The 20581-nt window shown below is 45.5% G+C and overlaps 1 protein-coding gene across 1 annotated transcript in view; it reads left to right on the top strand.

Annotated features, from left to right (window-relative positions):
• Positions 1-20581, top strand: part of FRAS1 (Fraser extracellular matrix complex subunit 1) — a 294939-nt gene that overhangs the window by 252628 nt on the left and 21730 nt on the right. Inside the window, exons 60-64 of the mRNA XM_070949170.1 lie at positions 5330-5517; positions 7508-7783; positions 10847-11079; positions 15745-15905; positions 17333-17547. Of these exons, the coding sequence (XP_070805271.1) occupies positions 5330-5517; positions 7508-7783; positions 10847-11079; positions 15745-15905; positions 17333-17547 (1073 nt within the window). The remainder of the gene's footprint in view (positions 1-5329; positions 5518-7507; positions 7784-10846; positions 11080-15744; positions 15906-17332; positions 17548-20581) is intronic.

Here is a 20581-nt window from a genome sequence, read left to right as displayed (position 1 = left end):
AATGCTGTCTAACTTTGCCATAGCTTCCCTCCCCAGGAGGAAGCATCTTTTCATTTCTTGGCTGCAGTCCCCATCTGCGGTGATCTTGGAGCCCAGGAAAATAAAATCTGTCACTACCTCCATTTTTCTCCCATCTATTTGCCAGGAATTGAGAGGGCTAGATGCCATGATCTTAGTTTTCTTATATATGGATTGAATGAATTGGACTCTGTCAGATTTATAATACAGAAAAGTCCTCAACCTGCAACCAAAAAGGAGCCTCAAATTTCCGTTGCTAAGCGAGGCGGGTATTCAGTGAGTCGTGCCTCATTTTATAACCTTTTCGCTGTGTCACTAAGCGAAGCGCTGCAGTTGTTAAGTGAATCGTGTGGTTGTTAAGTGAATCCAGCTTCCCCTGTTGGCTTTGCTCATCAGAAGCCGGCTGGGAAGTTTACAAATGATCACATGACCCTGGGACTTTGCAACCGTCATAAATACACGACAGTTGCCGAGCAACCGAATTTTGATCACTTGACCATGAGGATGCCGCGACGGTCATCAATGCGAAAAACGGTGCTCGGTTACTTTTTTTCAGTGCTGTTGTAACTTTGAACGGACACTAAACGAATGATTGTAAGTCGAGGACTACGAAGATGTTGGTTTGCCTGTTGTGTTTATCGCCTCTGCCCCCTGGTGGATCTGTCGATGCAACAAACAAGCTCCTAAGTCCAGAAAAAGAATTAAAAATCCTTCTGCCCTTTTAAGCAAAGGCACAGAAATTTAGCCGATTGCTTTGTGTCAATTCGTGAAGCTAATCCTTCTCGCTGCCCCTTAAGACCGTAGCAATCTTGCGGCTTCTAAATCTTCCCCATCTGTTTCCTTGGTACAAAGGTTTGGCTTTCCACGTCTTTCCTGAAATCCCTGCAGAACGCACTGGAGCAAGAAGAGAAGAGAAGAAGTGCAGTAAATTCCCATTCATTTCAATGAAAAAGTTAATGGGATGCTGACCTCTCGCTTGGGGAAATCAGTGGGACTTCCACTAAGTCTTCACCGCAACTAGAAGAACCCCGGAGTCCCTTTAAGACACAGATAAGAGACCTAATAGCTGCCTGCAAAATTTAAACTTGTCTTTTATATCTCCAAACAAACAGACATCACGTTGTCTAGATGAAAAGAAGGACCAGGGGTGACATGATAGCAGTGTTCCGATATCTCAGGGGCTGCCACAAAGAAGAGGGAGTCAAGCTATTCTCCAAAGCACCTGAGGGCAGGACAAGAAGCAATGCGTGGAAACTAATCAAGGAGAGAAGCAACTTAGAACTAAGGAGAAATTTCCTGACAGTCAGAACAATGAATCAGTGGAACAACTTGCCTCCAGAAGTTGTGAATGGTCCAACACTGTTTAAGAAGAGATTGGACAGCCATTTGTCAGGAATTATATAGGGTCTCCTGCTTGAGCAGAGAGTTGGACTAGAAGACATCCAAGGTCCCTTCCATCTCTGTTACTTTGTTAAGTCTTAAAGTTACTCCAGGTTGGACAATCTTGTTCAAAACCTTTTCAGGGACTCCCTCATAAGAAAAGAGGACTTCAGGGTTCTGTATTTTTGTCCCCTAATTCTTGGCACTCAAGCTCATTCAAGGAAGTCTGGATGAATGTTCCTTCCAGCAGTTCAGGGGTGGGATTCAAAAATTTTAGCAACCGGTTCTCTGCCTGGTTGCTGGGTGGGCGTGGCCATGATGAGCATGGCCTACTCAGCCTCCTGTATCACAGCGGGGAGGACGTTTTCGCCCTCCCCAGGCTCTGGAGGCTTTCCTTGAGCCTCTGGAAGGCCAAAACCGGCCTCCCCTGGGCTCCGGAGGCCCTCTGGAGGCCGGAAACGGGCCTGTTTCCGGACTTCCGGTAGGCCCATTTTTCATCCTCCCAGAGCCTCCAAGTGGGCCCTGCACTTACTTGGCATCCAGAACGGGCTACGTGGAGACTTCTGGGAGGGGAGGGGCAAGGTGGCGGGGCCAGCCAGTCCTTGCAACTATCGGTTCGGTGAACCAGGTATAAAATTAGCATCTGTTTCGCCTGAACTGGTCCGAACCGGCTGAATCCCACCCCTGCAGCAGTTGAAAGAAAGAACATCTGCTCTCCAGCTCATCATTTATCCATGCAGGCCCCTCATTACCTGTTTCTTATTTCCTTGGTTCACTTCCTCCACGGTTCCTCTCCTTCCAGCTTTCCGGCTACCTACAACTTCTGTTCTCCTATGTTTTTTTTTTTTCCAGGGAGCAAGTTTTGCTATCTCTTTTTCTGCACTAGCTGTCCATCACAATCCTGGTAGGTCCTACCCAAAATCCAGCAAGATCAGCAACTCTGCGCTCACGAGGAAGAACCCCCCCCCCCCAAAAAAAAATCATGCCTGCAAAGCAGGAACACCAGCAGTATATTTGGATCGTGGGCTTTTATTAAAGTCAGACAGGCACCATTTATCCTTTCATGGCATCAGTTAGTAAACCTGCCAGGCAGTCAGTCAGTCAGGTTGCGTGGTATATTAAAAAAAGGAGAAATGATGATGTGGGGATAAATGATGAGTGCGCACAGTCACTCATGCCCTAGTTACCTCCCGTAGGGACTACTGTAATGCTCTCTACATGGGGCTCCCCTTGAAAAGCACCCGGAGGCTCCAACTGGTCCAGAACGTAGCCGCGCGGGTGATTATGGGCGCAGCTCGTTACGCCCATGTAACACCTCTCCTACGCGAGCTGCACTGGCTCCCGGTGGTCTTCCGGGTGCGATTCAAGGTGTTAGTTATCACCTTTAAAGCTCTGCATGGCTTAGGACTTAGGTACCTACGAGACCGCCTTTTGCCACCAATAGCCTCCCACCGACCAGTTCGTTCTCACAGGGAGGGACTACTCAGGGTACCGTCAGTCAAATTATGCCGACTGGCGACTCCCAGGGGGAGGGCCTTCTCTGTGGGGGCTCCAACCCTTTGGAATGAACTGCCCCCTGAGATACGGAATATCCCTGATCTCCGTGCTTTCCGCCGTGCCCTCAAGACCCTGATGTTCCAACAGGCAGGGCTAAACATACGAACATGTGAATGATTTTTTAAATGTTATCTAATTCTGGGTTTTATTTAATTGACCAAACTAAGTAATAATTTTAATTAGCAATTTTATGATGTTTGTGTGTCTATATTTTTCTTGACTGTACACCGCCTTGAGTCCTACGGGAGAAAGGCGGTATAGAAATATATAATATAATAATATAATAATAAAACTGTGTTTGCTTTTATCACAAGGGGTTAGTGGAGTCTTCCCCAACCAAGCATCTCCAGATGTATTGGGACTCTGGGATCTTGAATCCCTAGAATTCATCGGGATAATGCCAAGTTTAAGGAGGAATGTTTTAGTGGGAACAGCCTTAACCCTAATTACCTCCTGTCTTGACTATTGCAATGCACTCTACATGGGGCTGCCCTTGAAAACTATTCAGAGGCTCCAGTTGGTGCAGAATGCTGCAGTCCATATGGTTTTGTGCAGGCCCAGGTGTGCACATGTGTTACCTCTCTTGCGGGAGCTGAATTGGCTGCCAATTTGCTTCTGGGTCCAATTCAAGATGCTGGTTGTCACCTTTAAAGCCGTACACGACTGCGTTAATAGAGGGATAGAATCAAAATCACGTGAAGTGTTAATACCACTTTATAATGCTCCGGTAAGACCACACTTGAAATACTGCATCCAGTTTTGGTCGCCACGATATAAAACAAGATGTTGAGACTCTGGAGAGTGTGCAGAGAAGAGCAACAAAGATGATTAGGGGACTGGAGGTTAAAATATATGAAGAACGGTTGCAGGAATTGGGAATATCTAGAATGAAAAAAAGGACTAGGGGAGACATGACAGCAGTGTTCCAATATCTCAGGGGCTGCCACAAAGAAGAGGGAGTCAAGCTATTCTCCAAAGCACCTGAGGGCAGGAGAAGAAACAACGGATGAAAACTAATCAAGGAGAGAAGCAACTTAGAACTGAGGAGAAATTTCCTGTCATTGAGAACAATTAATCAGTGGATCAACTTGCCTCCAGAAATTGTGAATTCTCCAACACTGGAAGTTTTTAAGAAGAGATTGGACAAGCATTTATCTGGAATAGTATAGGATTTCCTGCTTGTACTGGCGGTTAGACTATAAGATCTCCAACGTCCTTCCAACTCTGTTATTCTGTTATATGGTTTTCTGACAGGTTATCTGAAGCAGCATCTTTCCCTGGTTACATCCACCCAACCCACCAGAGCAGGGAGGCAGGGAATATTTCAGGTTCCCTCTTCTAAGGAGGTATATTTGGTGAGACGGGTCTTCTCCATGGTGGCTCCCTCCCTCCCCCGATATTAAACCGGCCCCCACTTTGACACTCTTTCGCAAAGCCCCAGGTTTTGCTAAGGAACCATGGCAAAGGGAACCCTGAGTGGGATGGAGCCCATCAAGTGGCTTCTTTGACTGATTGCTTTTGCCAGAGTGATGGGGTGAGGGATTATTGTTTTCATTGTTGTATACTGGGTTTTTATTTTATTTTATTTTTGGAAACTGCCCAGAGACACTGAGAGTGAGTGGAGAGCCATATAAATTTGAAAGATAGATAGAAAGATAGATAGATTAGATAGATTGGATGGATGGATGGATGGATGGATGGATGAAGATGGATAGATAGATGGATAGATAGATAGATAGATAGATAGATAGATAGATAGATAGATAGATAGGATGGATGGATAGAGAATAGATAGATTGGATGGATGGATGGATGATAGATGGATAGATAGATGGATAGATAGATTCGATGGATGGATAGAGAATAGATGGATAGATAGATTCGATGGATGGATAGGGAATAGATGGATAGATAGATTCGATGGATGGATAGGGAATAGATGGATAGATAGATTCGATGGATGGATAGAGAATAGATGGATAAATAGATTCGATGGATGGATGGATGGATGGATGGATGGATGGTTGGATGGATAGATGGATAGATAGATTGGATGGATGGATAGAGAATAGATGGATAGATAGATTCGATGGATGGATAGAGAATAGATGAATAAATAGATTTGATGGATAGATAGATTGGATGGATGGATGGATGGATGGATGGATGGATGGATAGATAGATTGGATGGATGGATAGAGAATAGATGGATAGATAGATTGGATGGATGGATGGATGGATGATGGATGGATGGATGGATGGATAGATAGATAGATAGATAGATAGATAGATAGATAGATAGAATGATTCCCCATGGGTGCATTTAAAGTCCTGTCGAACGGTAACTTGCTTACGTTTATGTTCTTTCCTGCAGGTGTGGATCACGTTTTCTTTAAAGTGGAGATCATGTCCAATGAAGACCGGGAGTGGCACGAATCCTTTTCTCTGGTCTTGGGTCCAGATGATCCCATTGAAGCCGTTTTGGGGGACCTCACCACCACAATTGTGACCATTTTGGACCAAGAAGCAGCCGGAAGCCTCATTTTACCAGCTCCTCCTATAGTAAGAAACATTAACTCGAATTATGAGCTAAGAGTTGATTCTAAGGTGCTTTTTTTATGGAGTGACCCAAATCTGTCATAGATATGTGATATAATGGTCATGGCAGCAGACTAGAAACCAGGTGCCTGTGAGTTCTAGCATTAGGCATGAAACAACCTTGTTGACTTTGGACTAATCTAAAAGAGACGGTGAACCCTAATCCTCTAATCCTGCCTTAGGCATGAAAGCCGGCTGGGTAACTCTGAGCCAATCACCAGGAGACTGTGAGTTCTAGTTCTGCCTTAGCCATGAAACCCAGCTGGGTGATTTTGGGCCAGTCCCTCTCTCTCTCAGCCTGGGAAGGAAGCAATGGCAAGCAATTTCTGAAAAATCTGGCTACGAAAACTGCAGGGACTCATCCAAGCAGTCACCAGGATTGATTTAAAGGCACCAAATTAAATAAATAAAGACCGGCCTGTGCATGCAGATGATAAATAGGGTTTCATCCAGCAGTTTGTGAGGATTTGTCATAATTTTTGCTCTGTAAATCAAGAAAAAAAATCTCTGTAAGTAAAACACCCCTGGTATACAGGCAATGGGCTGGTAACTAGGCCTTGGTCCTTGGCGTTAGGTAGTTTAATTCCGTTTGTTTTACACAACGTTAATTTAGAATGATCTGAATTAACCTCCTCTAAAACCTTAAATCAGGAGTGAGGCCAGGTGGCATTCAGATATTATTGAACCATAATTCTCCTGAAGTGCCAGACAGCGGTGGGGTGGAAGGCCTGGAATTATAATCCTTCACATCTTCTAAAATGGTGGCATCTCTCAAGGCCCCGTACTAATCTTTCACACCCTTGACAACTTTAAAAAGTATGGACTTAAGGTTGAGAGTCACTGCTCTCTATTTGTACTGCCCGTATTGACCCAAGCTAAAATGTGGGAATTGAACTGTGGGAATTACTATTCTGCGGAAAGTCTGTGTCCATTTCCACATTTCGATGCACCCACCACGGAGGTTTCAAAACACCACAGGTAGTCCCCACCTTACTACACTTCTGCTAACTCGCAAAACATCCCTGGCCCTGCTCTTGAGTTGCCATAGGGAAGGGGGGGGATAGGAAACTGATGAAATGACACGGCAGCCAATCACAGATGCACATTCCAGACTTATCTCTCTCAAGGCTGTATCCTAGGGTTACTTACAGCAGCTGGAGGCGAGTGATCTCTACAACTCGTGAAATTGCCCATTGGCGAATGTGATTGATGACACACCCTGGAGGGAGGGGGGAACGGGCATGATTGGGGATGTAAATTACGGGGCGCATGTGGGGATGCAGGTGTGCATGCACAGTGGGGCGGGGCGCATGCGCGGGGGGGTGCAGGTTGGTGCAGGAGGTTTTCCAGGCCCAAAATGAAGCGCGGGGGGGGGGGCCCTGCACTCCGTTTTAGGCCTGGAAAGCCTTCTGCACCAACCTGGAAGCCAAAATGGAGTGTGGGAGGGTGGGGCGCATGCACATGTGGGGGGGGCTGCTCATATTGCATCTTGGGGGTTCTGGCATGCGAATATGCATTTGCGCGTATGCTCATGCACTTTGGGCACTCAGCACCGAAAAGGTTAACCATCACTGCCCTACACCATTTCAGACAAATGTTGTCCAATCTCTTCTTAAAATTTCCAGTGTTGGAGCACCTACAACGTCTGGAGGCAAGTTGTTCCACTGACTGATTGTTCTCACTGTGAGGAAATGTCTCCTTAGTTCTAGGTTGCTTCTCTCCTTGATTAGTTTCCATCCATTGCTTCTTGTCCTGCCCTCAGGTGCTTTGGACAATAGCTTGACTCCCTCTTCTTTGTGGCAGCCCCTGAGATATTGGAACACTGCTATCATGTCACCCCCTAGTCTTCATTTTCATCAAACTAAACATACCCAATTCCTGCAACTGTTCTTCATATGTTTTAGCCTCCAGGCCCCTAATCATCTTTGTTGCTCTGCCTTCGTTGTCCCTGCAGGTGGTTACGCTGTCGGAGTACGACCACGTTGAGGAAGAAACCACAACGGGAGCTAAGAAGTCGCCATCTCCAGGCTACCCCCTGGTCTGTGTTACCCCTTGCGATTCTCACTTCCCCAAGTACTCGGTGATGAAGGAGCGATGTGGTGAGGCTGGGATCAACCAGTCCTCCATACAGTTCAGCTGGGAAGTGGCTACCCCCACCGATGGAAATGGAGCCAGATCCCCTTTTGAAACCATTACGGACAATACCCCCTTCACCAGTGTCAATCACATGGTAGGTATAGAGCAGGGGTGTCAAACTCAAGACCTGTGGTAAGATCCGGCCTGTGGGGTGCTTAATCTGGCCTACGGGGCTGCCCTGGAAACAGTGAAGGACTGTCCCATGGTGCCTCTGCCAGTGAAAACAGAGCTTGGGAGGGCTGTGTGCGGCCCTCCCGGGCTCCGTTTTCAGCTGTGACGGCCTCCTGCAGCCCTCTGCCAGTGAAAAGGGAGCTCGGGAGGGCTGCAGGAGGACGTTGCAGCCGAAAACGGAGCCCAGACGGTCCATGCACAGGCTCCGTTTTTGCTGGCAGAGGGCTCAGGACATCGAGTAGACCACACCCATCCTACCCATGCCCACCCCTGCCTCGCCCACTTGGCCCCCCGAGGTCAAACACAACGCTGATGCAGCCCTCAATAAAATTGAGTTTGACATTCCTGGTATAGAGAATTGTGCCGAGCAGTTATCATTTATTTATTTATTTATTTATTTATTTATTTATTTATTTATTTATTTATTTATTTATTTATTATTTTTTATTTTATTTATTAAATTTGTATACCACCCTTCTCCTTTCGGACTCAGGGCGGTGAACAGCCAAAATAAAAACATTTGTACAAAAGTTAAAATAATTATTTAAAACTAATTAAATAGAATTTGACCCGTAATTTAAAACATATCAATTAAAATCAATATCATCAGAAGGATAAGGGGCAGGGGTGGGCTTCAAAAATTTTAGCAAGGGGTTGTCTGCCCAGTTGCTGAGTGGGTGTGGCCATGGTGGGTGTGGCCTAGTTGGCCTCCTGCACTATGGTGGGGCTGGCGTTTTTGCCCTCCCCGGGCTCCGGAGGCTTTCCTCAAGCCTCTGGAAAGGCGAAAACGGCCTCCCCAGGCTCCGAAGGCTCTCTGGAAGGCCTTCCCAAACTTCCAGTAAGCCCTTTTTACACCCTCCCCGAGCCTCCGCACACATCCTGCATTTACCTGCATCCAAAACGGGCTGCATGGGGATTCCTGGGAAGGGCGGGGCAGGATGGGCGGGGCCAGCCAGGAGTGTGATTTGAGGGTTCTCAGAACTACACAAAATTTTAGCTAGAGGTTCTCCCGAACCCCTGTGAACCTCCAGCAGCCCACCCCTGATAAGGGGGCATGGATTTGGCTGGACCTGAACCACTTTCGAATACAGGTTACGATGACATTCTGCAAGTTTAAATGCCACCAAATAAATTAGGAGTTATATGGTGAATTAGAAGTAGCTAAACATCAAGAAACGAATGAAATTCTGCATGCTTTCTCCGGTGAGAAACAATCCATTCTCTTTCTAATCAGTAATCCCAAGGGCACATCATTGAAATAATTGCAAATTCTTTGTCAGTTTTGCTAATGCCACTTCCTTCCTGTGCATCTATTTTGCCACTTCCCTTTTTTTTCTGTTGTTTTCCAATTTTATTTTGTAACCTGTCCTGGGCAGGTTCTGCTTTCATGCCCCTTTCAAATTGCCAATGTCCAATTACAGAGTGATCTAAAAAAAAAAAAACAGCAATCATTTAATCTATCATATTAACCGACTTGCTCTATGTAGAAACAGAACAGAACAGAACAGAACAGAATAGAATAGAACAGAACTGGAAGGGACTTTGGAGGTCTTCTAGTCCAACCCCCTGCTTAGGCAGGAAACCCTACACCACTTCAGACAAGTGGTTATCCAACATCTTCTTTAAAACTTTAAGGCTCCCCTTGAGGAGCACCTGGAGGCTCCAACTGGTCCAGAATGCGGCCGCGCGGGTGATTATGGGAGCGACGTGGCGCTCCCATGTAACACCTCTCCTGCGCGAGCTGCATTGGCTCCCGGTGGTCTTCCGGGTGCGCTTTAAGGTGTTGGTTCTCACCTTTAAAGCGCTCCATGGCTTAGGGCCAGGGTATCTACGAGACCGCCTGCTGCTACCGATAACCTCCCACCGGCCAATACGCTCTCACAGAGAAGGCCTCCTCAGGGTGCCATCGGTCAAGCAATGTCGGCTGGCGGCCCCCAGGGGGAGAGCCTTCTCTGTGGGGACACCCGCCCTCTGGAATGAGCTTCCTCCCGGAATACGACTGATCCCGGACCTTCCGTAAGGCCCTGAAGACTTATTTATTCCAGCAAGCCGGCCTAGCCTAAATGGTTTTTAATGGGATTTTTAAATTTTATAGACTTGGGGTTTTAAATTGGGAGGCCGATTGATTTAATCTCTTTTAATTATCTTAACTTTTGTATTGTATGTATTTTAATTTTGGCTGTTCACCGCCCTGAGTCCCTTCTGGGAGAAGGGCGGGATACAAATTAAATTAATAATAATAATAATAAAAATAAAAAACTTCCAGTGTTGGACCATTCACAACTTCTGGAGGCAAGTTGTTCTACTGGTTGATTGTTCTCACTGTCAGGAAATTTCTCCTTAGTTCTAAGTTGCTGCTCTCCTTGATTAGTTTCTTTGGGCCAATCATCAGGAGACTGTGAGTTCTAGTCTCCCTTAGACATGAAAGGCAGCTGGGTGACTTTAGGCCAGTCACACTTTCTCAATCCAACCCACCTCACAGGATTGTGGTTGTGGGAAAATAATAATAAGGAGTGTTAGGCAGATATTATGCAACATCCCAAGGTGACCTCACCATTTATGAACTTCCCAGCTGGCTTCTGACAAGTAAAGTCAATGGGGGAAAGCTGGGTTTGCTGAATGACTGCGGTGATTCACTTAATGACCTCCCCCCCCCCCAAAAAAGGTGGTAAGGCCATGATTCATTTAATGTCAGCAAACGAAAAGACAATGTACGATAATCATAACAGGAAAGATTCCTGAGGGCTAAGGTCTGGCTCATACCCATTCACAGTAATCATAGTAACAGAGTTGGAAGGGACCTTGGAGATCATCTAGTCCAACCCCCTGCTCACGCAGGAGACCTGTATTAGGGATTTGAACCGCCGAACTGCCGACCTTTCTGATCGACAAGCTCAGTGTCTTAGCCACTGAGCCACCTAGTCAGGATTCAGCATCCTCCATCTTCCTTCCCCCCTCTCTCTTTTCTTCCTCCTCTTCCTCTCAGGTGCTGGACAGCATTTACTTCAGCCGGAGATTCCACGTACGGTGCGTGACCAAAGCCGTGGATAAAGTCGGCCACGTGGGCACTCCCCTACGGAGTAATATAGTCACCATTGGGACCGACAGCGCCATCTGCCATACCCCTGTGGTGGCTGGCACAGCCCGGGGGTTCCAGGCTCAATCTTTCATTGCCACCTTGAAATACCTGGATGTAAAACATAAGGAACATCCTAACAGGTAAAAAGCAAGAAACACAGAGCTACTATTCTCGTAAAATCTGGCTTTTCGGGGACAAAGGGTTGGTTAGCTCCGTTATCCTGCATAACTTAATTATTTCTTCGATACCGTGTTTCCCTGAAAATAAGACCCTATCTTATATTTTTCCCACCAAAAAAGGCACCAGGTCTTGTTCTGTCCCCAACCACACGCACACACACACACCAACAGACGTTCAAGAGTTAAAGACCAAACCAGCCGGCAAAATCCTTTTCCTTTTGATAACGGGACTTGGCAACAACCTAGTGGCTGCCTGCCAAGAGTTTATTATTTACAAAGAGGAGAGATAACTTCTCCCCACTTCTGATACATCAAAAGAAACAGCTCAATAATTACAGAGTCAATCAAGTCCAGAGATAATCCAGCAAAGTCTATAGCCAAAAGTCCGGCAATGCAGAATGGCGTGGAAGCTTTCAGCTTTGTTCGTCACAAGGTTTGACTGGCCACCACGCTCCCTTTTATATCCTGTGGGGTGTGGTCCAGTGACTCAGCCTAATCTCGGGCACGCCTTTTCTTCTGTTGCGAGCGCTTATCTCTGCGACGCTGGCGTGGATCCAGCCAAGACTCATTACCCTCATCACTGTCCATCTGTGGCTGCGTGGACGTGCTTGGCCCCGGTCCTATCTCTTGCCCTTCGGCGGACACCGAAGGCATTGCCAGAGAGGAGGGTCCTAGAGAGGGAGGCCTTGCCAACTCCTCTCCTTCACTCTCGGAGTTCTCTCCTGCTGATAACACAGGCTTGGTGATCGGAGCCACAACACACATGTAAAAATCAAGCTAGGATGTACTTTCAAGTTAGGTCGTATTTTCGGGGAAACATGGTAGTAGTAGACTCATGGGGCTATTTGTAGATCCATTAACATTTTATTCAGACCAAGTTCCTTATTTAGATTTCTCTCTAACAAGCCAGGATCACAAGCCAAGAACAAACTTTGATTTATAGGTGGGAGCTGTTATGATATAACAGTTAAGAGAATCAGAGGTCCTTGTTTTGATAAAAGTTTACACAGGCCTTCCTTACAGATAATTCTCAATTTAGAACCACAGTTGGCGCTAGAACCTCCATGGCTAAGCAACGCAATTAAAGGTGTAGGCCAACAGTTGTAACAGAGGTGGGTTTCAGCAGGTTCTGACCAGTTCTGGAGAACCGGGAGCGGAAATTTTGAGTAGTTCGGAGAACTGGTAGTAAAAACTTTGACTGGCCCCGCTCCCATCTATTCTCTGCCTCCCGAGTCCCAGCTGATTGGGAGGAAATGGGGATTTTGCAGTATTCTTCCCCTGGATTGGGGAGGGAATGGAGATTTTACAGTATCCTTCCCCTGCCATGCCCACCAAGCCACACCCACAGAACCGATAGTAAAAAAATGTTGAAACTCACCACTGAGTTGTAAGTGCAAAGACTGGTTGTAAGTCTATTGTTTCAGTGCCATTGTAACTTCAAATGGTTACTAAACTAATGATTCTAAGTCAAGAACTACCTGTGTTTATAACTTTCGTTAGTCAGGAATAAACCCCAACTTTGTATTGTAGACAATTAAGGGGAAAGACACTGAACCAATAACAAATTACTATTTACTACAGAAGTGACATGTCTACATTTTTTTTTTTGCAAATATATTAATGCAGGAAAGATCAAAATAAGAAATATGTTATCTGTTTCCAATTGTTTCCTCTTTTTTCTTCTTCTTAGCATTAACCAATCAGTCCAATAATGGAACGATGCTGCTTAAATCGTTTTAGCTAAGGGAGAAAAAAAAGAGAGGGAAAGCAGAATATCTGAGGTGATAAAATGTTGAAGCAAATGTCAGAGGGAAAAAAAAAAGATTTGATTAATGTGTTACATTAAACACACTTAACCTGTCAGATTTTTTTTTTCAAGGATCATAAAACGGCAAAACGAAAATCCCTCTAGATGTTATTTTCAAACTTCCCTTCCTTAAGTTTGCTGTATTAATAATTTCCTCAGGTCTCCCTTCTTCTCCAGTTCTCTCTCATTTTATAAGGGGAAAAATGCAGAGAAAATATTTATCTAAATATGGGGTTTCTTTTACCGGCATCTTGAAGAATGTATGCGTTGTTCCAAATTGTGTAAAGGAGGAAAACACAATCTGCAATAATTTGAATGGGGATGAAACAGATTCAGTTCACTCTTAAATTCAGTTGCCTTTTGTCCGTGTGCCAGAGGTGGCATGAAGAGCCCTCTCTGTGGGCATGTGAGCTGTTGCCAGCTGCTTCTCCAGGTTCCATCGTGCGCGTGCGCAGCGGAAAGCTGGTCCAGCGCACAGGCCAGCTTCTCTCATGCGGCCGCTGGAACCCAAAAGAAAGCAGCTTGCTGGTGCGCATGCACGCGGGACCAGCTGTCTGGCGCACATGCGCGCGAAAGGACCTGGAAGAGCAGCTGGCAACGGCGCTCGTGCCCACAGAGGGCAGGACAAGAAGCAACGGGTGGAAACTAATCAAGGAGAGAAGCAACTTGGAACTAAGGAGAAATTTCCTGACAGTTACAACAATTCATCAGTGGAACAACTTGCCTCCAGAAGTTGTGAATGCCCCAACACTGGAAGTTTTTAAGAAGATGTTGGATGACCATTTGTCTGAAGTGGTGTAGGGTTTCCTGCCTAAGCAGGCGGTTGGACTAGATGACCTCCAAGGTCCCTTCCAACTCTGTTATCCTATCCTATCCTATCCTATCCTATCCTATCCTATCCTACCCTACCCTACCCTACCCTACCCTACCCTACCCTACCCTACCCTACCCTACCCTACTCTATTCTATTCTATTCTATTCTATTCTATTCTATTCTATTCTATTCTATTCTATTCTATTCTATTCTATCCTACCCTACCCTACCCTACCCTACTCTAGTCTATCCTATCCTATCCTATCCTATCCTATCCTACTCTACCCTACCCTACCCTACCCTACCCTACCCTACCCTACCCTACCGTACCGTACCGTATTCCTATTCTATTCTATTCTATTCTATTCTATTCTATTCTATTCTATTCTATTCTATTCTATTCTATTCTATTCTATCCTATCCTACCCTACCCTACCCTACCCTACCCTACCCTACCCTACCCTACCCTACCCTACCCTACCCTATTCTATTCTATTCTATTCTATTCTATTCTATTCTATTCTATTCTATTCTATTCTGCGTGCACGCTCTATTATTCGGCACACTCAGTACCGAAAAGATTAGCCGTCACTGCCTTAGTTCTTTGGGATTCTCAATCAGCCTGTTGGTTGTCCATGACCACCTATTACAGCTTACAACAGTTTGCTTAGTGACCATTCAAAGTTACAACGGGACCGAAAAAAGTGACTGACGACCATTTTTCACTTTATGACTGTTTCAGCATCCCCAGGGTCACGTGATTTATATTCGGATGCTTGGCAACCGACTCATATTTATGACGGCTCCAGTGTCCTGGGGTCCTACGATCCCCTTTTGCGACCTTCTGACAAGCAAAGTCAATAGAGGAAACCAAATTCATTGAACAACTGTGTTACTAAGTTAACAACTGCAGTGATTCACTTAACAAATATTACGTGAAGAAAAGTCGTAAAATGGGGCAAAACACACTTAACAAATTTCTCGCTTAGCAACATAAATTTGGGGCTCACTTGTGGTCATAAATTGAGGACTACCTATATACAACACCACCTATCTCCTGTATATAACACAGTCCTTTTAGGAATACCTAGAAGACCCCATACCCATTTGCACTCTGTTAAGTGGTCTCAATGAGAGCTAACTACCAAACTTCAGAGTGCTAATGACTGCAAAGGATATAAATCCTTCCATCCCGCACCATTCTGCCAGAACTGAAGAAGCTTCTTGGATGAGAAGCGAAACGTCTTCAAGGAAAAAAAAAAAAGCAAGAAAGCCCACTTCAAAAGTTACCTGTTGAATAGCACCAAAAAAACCTCCAAACAGCTGGCTTATTGATTAGAGTTTAATATGTCTACAGGAGTGGCCAAAATTGTGGAGACCTTTTGGGAAAAGTGTATTTTTGAGGTTTGATGGCTAATAATTCCACTTTTTTGGGGGGGGGGGAGTTTCATATTCCACTGCTGGAATGGTCTGGGAATAGCCCAGACCTTAACCCAAATGAAAATCAATGGAGCCGACTAAAGACAGTTGTTAGTCAGAAGCGACCCAGCAATAAAACCCAGTTAATAGAAGCCATCATTCCATCTTGGTTTCACATGATAACAGCTGCAGAACTAAAAGGCTTGGTCCACTCCATGGGAAGACGTTGTAAGGCCATAATTCATGCTAAAGGTTACCCAACTAAGTATTAACTGACATGGGGATAATTTTTGTATATCTCGTTTTTTCTACATGTTTCAGTTTTCCTCTTTATATTGTAACTGCTATTCTAATAGCAAATCCTTCATAAAAGTTATTGCATTACATTCTTTATTACCTTTCCATTGATATATAATTTTATGGAACTACTGCCCCCCCAAAGTGGTGTTATTAGCTAGTTTTAGAAAATACACTTTTCCCAAAAGGTTGCCACAATTTTGGCCACTATTGTAACCTCAATATTCTTTCAGTGTGTGGACCTTATCTAACATAACCGTCACATTTCTGCCTTTCTGTGTTGTTCCAGAATCCACATCTCGGTGCAAATTCCACACCAGGATGGGATGCTCCCCCTGATTTCCACCAGACCTCTGCACAACTTGCATTTCCTATTGTCAGAATCCATTTATAGGCACCAACACGTCTGTTCCAATATAGTCAGCATCCAAGATCTTAAAGGCATCTCGGGTAAGACGTTCGTCTTCAAAACAGTGTATAATCCTGGTCTTGCAGAAGAAACGGGTACATTTGAGTGCATTTTTATTTTTATTTTAAAAACCCTGCAGTGTTCTTCCTTGTCCCACCTGTCATTATTAAATGACTGTAAGATAGCCTATCTAATTACTTGGAGCTTGGTAATAATACACCAAGAGCAATAAAAGAGAGATAGCAGTTAGTCAATCAACAGCTGCAACGTTCTGTAAAATTAGATGCTCTAATATTCTGTGTGTCCAATGATCAGTTTAGATCTGGGTCTGGAAACAGCTGCTGCTCGCTTGTTTATTTGTCACAGAGCTGTCAAAATCCTCAATATTTTGTTACTTTGCTGTTACCATCACTTTATATAATGCCTTAGTAAGACCACGCTTGGAATATTGCATCCAGTTTTGGTCGCCATAATATAAAAAAAGATGTTGAGACTCTAGAAAGAGTGCAGAGAAGAGCAACAAAGACAATTAGGGTAAAAGGTAAAGGTAAAGGTTCCCCTCGCACAAATGTGCTAGTCGTTCTCGACTCTAGGGGGCGGTGCTCATCTCCGTTTCAAAGCCGAAGAGCCAGCGCTGTCCGAAGACGTCTCCGTGGTCATGTGGCTGGCATGACTAAACGTCAAAGGTGCACGGAACGCTGTTACTTTCCCACCAAAGGTGGTCCCTATTTTTCTACTTGCTTTTTTTACGTGCTTTCAAACTGCTAGGTTGGCAGAAGCTGGGACAAGTAACAGGACCTCACCCTGTTACGCGGCACTAGGGATTTGAACCGCTGACCTGCCGATCTTTCGATCGTCAAGCTCAGCGTCTTAGCCACTGAGCCACTGCGTCCCCATGATTAGGGTACTGGAGGCTAAAACATATGTATGTCTTGTTTAGTGAAAAGAAGGACTAGGGGTGACATGATAGAAGTGTTCCAATATCTAAGGGTTACCACAGTGAAAAGGGAGTCAACCTATTCTCCAAAGCATGTGAAGGCAGGACAAGAAGCAATGGATGGAAACTAATGAAGGAGAGAATCAACCTAGAACTAAGGAGGAATTTCCTGACAGTTAGAACAATGAATCAGTGGAACAACTTGCCTCCAGAAGTTGTGAATGCTCCAACACTGGAAGTTTTAAAGAAGATGTTGGATAACCATTTGTCAGGAATGGCAACCTTACGACCTGTGGACTTCAAGTCCCAGAATTCCTCATCCAGCATGCACTGGCTGAGGAATTTTGGGAGTTGAAGTCCACAAGTCGTAAAGTTGCCAAGGTCGGAGACTCCTGGTATAGGGTTTCCTGCTTGAGCTGAAGGTTGGACTAGAGAACCTCCAAGTTCTGTTATATATCCCAGGAATTCTAGGTTCAGCGTGGCTAAAGTATTATTGAAATTTTGCTCTGCATTTCTTTACTTCCAACCCAGAAGCTGGATTTCTAGATGAAGTGACGTACAATAATATCGTTCTGGGCCCTGGATATGACCGGCCATACCAGTTTGATCCCAGCGTGAGAGAACCAAAGACTATCCAGTTCTACAAACACTTGAACCTGAAGAGCTGCATTTGGACATTTGACGCATACTATGACATGACAGAGTTAATTGATGTCTGTGGAGGATCCGTCACTGCAGACTTCCAGGTAATGCTTTTTATACGGGATACACAGAAATGACACTGGCATGTTGGTTCCTAGTGTAAATTCACCTGAAGTATCATAGAACGTGACTGGAGGTTAAAACATATAAAGGACGGTCGCTGGAATTGGGTAGGTCTACTTTAATTATTATTATTATTATTATTATTATTATTATTATTATTATTATCATTATTATTATTATTATTATCATTATCATTATTATTATTATTATTATTATTATTATTATTATTATTTTATTTCTATACCGCCCTTCTCCTGCGGGACTCAGGGCGGTGTACAGCCAAGATAAAACATTGCATATAAAATTTAAAAACAATTTAAAAAACAATTAAATAATTTCGGCCCAAAATATTAAAAACAGCCCAATTAAAACCAAATTCTATTAAAACTGAGAGGATGGGATCAAGCCAGCCCAGCTAGATGGAATAGGTGTGTTTTCAGGGCCCGACGAAAAGTCCGGAGGTCTGATATCGTGCGTATCTCAGGGGGTAGGTCATTCCAGAGGGCGGGTGCTGCCACAGAGAAGGCTCTCCCCCTGGGGTTCGCCAGCCGACACTGTCTGGCCGACGGCACCCTGAGGAGGCCCTCTCTGTGCGAGCGAACCGGTCGGTGGGAGGCTATTGGCGGCAGAAGGCGGTCTCGCAGATAACCCTGAAAGGAAGGACTAGGGGTGACATGATAGCAGTGTTCCAATATCTGAGGAGCTTCCACAAAGAGGAGGGAGTCAAGCTGTTCTCCAAAGCACCTGAGGGCAGGACAAGAAGCAATGGGCGGAAACTAATCAAGGAGAGAAGCAACTTAGGATTTAGAAGAAATTTCCTGACAGTTAGAACAATTAATCAGTGGAAGAACTTGCCTCCAGAAGTTGTGAATGCTCCAACACTGGAAACTGTTAAGAAGAGATTGTCTGAAATGCCTAAGCAGGGGGTTGGACTAGAAGATCTCCAAGGTCCCTTTCTATATATTCTATAACTCTAGTCGTTTGGCATTTTAGAAACAGAAGCAACTTCGCAAACAGTAAAACTATCCCATTCCTGTCCATGAAGCCATTGCTGTCCCTGAAAAACTTCGTTGGAGCCTTAGAAATCAGATCAGACCAAGAAACAGACACCATGTAGACCTAAAGCTACTTTAACTAGAACAGCCCTAGTAACGGAATCTTGCAAGTCTGATTGTAATTCCCTTCCTCTCTCGTTCATCTTCATGTCATTTTGGAAGGGTGGAGCTGTCTGGACTCAAGCCTTATCTGATCATGGCCTTCGCAATGAATCTTCCCTCTCTTTCAAAGCAATTCCTCTAAACTTTTCTGGCTCCACAGACTGGCAGGCGCTGCAGGTGGCAGAAGGGGTGGGGAGAGATGGTTTCACACAGGCAAATGGAACTTTGTTCACTTGTCTGTGGTTTATGTGGCCCAGTTCCTAACGTGCGACGGAGTTGGGAGTTGAGAACCCCTGCTCTATACTCCCTACAGCTGGAGATGCCCTCTTTAATAATGGCAAAGGCAGGTCGAGATTGCCATCCAGGGAGGGAATTGCACAAAATTTAGAAATCACCCATTGACTACCCTTTCTCTAGTGACTAGAGTTCCATCACCTCCACCATCCCAACTCTAATCAAGGGATTAAAGACCATGGATTCTCCTAAATGCGTAAGAGCAGGGGTGTCAAACTCAATTTCATTGAGGGCCGCATCAGGGTTGTGTTTGACCTTGGGGGGCTGGGGTTGACGTGGCCAAGGTGGACGTGGCCAGCTCGACATCACTCGTGTCAGGGGCGCCTGCGGTGGTCTGAGTGCTCTGCCAATGAAAATGGGCTCCCGAGCTCTGTTTTCAGCTGCGACAGCTTCCTGCAATCCTCTGCCAGTGAAAACGGAGCTGCAGGAGGCCGCCGCAGCCCTCCCAAGCTCCATTTTCGCTGGCAGAGGCACTGTGGGCCGGTCCTTCGCTGTTTCCAGGGTGGTCCCACGGGCCAAATCTAAGCATCCCGCAGGCCTTGAGTTTGACACCCCTGTTAAAACCACAGCTAAAGGCATTGGTGATCGCCTTGAAAACCCTTCATGGCCCCGGTCCAGGTTATTTGAGGGACCGTCCCACCCCACTGGGATTGACCCATTCCCACCCGTGCTGTCAGAGGAGGCATACTACGGGCCCCATCAACCTGACGATTCTGGTTGGCGGGGTCCAGGAGGAGAACCTTCTCTGCTGTTGCTTCTTCCCTCTGGAACATCTTGCCCCCCACCTGCACATTATAAGGTCGGCCCTCCTCTCTTTTCCTACGGGCTTAAAGACCTGGCTCCATCAGTCCACCCCAGTGGGGGAACAGCGCAATGGAGGTGGCTGATTGAGTAATAACAGATCCAGGGGTGGGATTCTACCGGTTCGGGCGAATCGGTAGCTCTGACGATCAGCTCCGCCCGCCAGCCCACCCCTGCACTTCACTTACATTTATCTTCGCAGCTGATTAGCGGGGCAGAGCGGATTGCCATGCCTCAGCTGTTTTAATTCCCTAGCACTAACGCGGAAGGTGATTTTTTGTTGAATTGCGCACTTGCGCAAAGCACAGAATCACCGAATCGGTTGTTAAACCGGAAGGATCCCACCAATGAACAGATCCCATCTCCCCCTCACTCCGTCCCCGCTCTCCCCACATGTCCTTGATTTTAATTTCTGGTTTTAATTTATCCAGGTTTTAATGTAGATGGTTGTTGTTGTTTTTAAATTTCTGTAAGCAGGCCCAGAGTTACCTCATGGTAAGACGGGCAGCCATGAAATTTTATAACTAAATAAATAAAACAAGGGAGGAAGTGGCCAAAGGATGGCTGTCATCTCGAAGTCCATCTGCACCAGGCCTTCCCTGACTCCACTCTCTGGTTCACCCATTAGAAGTCTGTGCATGATCAGAGGCTGCCTTGTGTGTGAAGAATCTGGCCTTAATTGAATGGAGGTTGACCTCCCTTTCTGTTCAAGGGGGCATTCAGGGGTAAGAGCTGTGGTGGCACAGGGGTTAGAATGCAGTGT

Source organism: Pituophis catenifer, unplaced genomic scaffold (assembly GCF_029215685.1).
Source record: "Pituophis catenifer annectens isolate HBS135680 unplaced genomic scaffold, rPitCat1.0.hap2 SCAF_8, whole genome shotgun sequence".
NCBI classification, from domain to species: domain Eukaryota; kingdom Metazoa; phylum Chordata; class Lepidosauria; order Squamata; family Colubridae; genus Pituophis; species Pituophis catenifer.
Note: the sequence above shows the minus strand (reverse complement) of the source record. Positions and strands in the feature narration are given on the sequence as shown.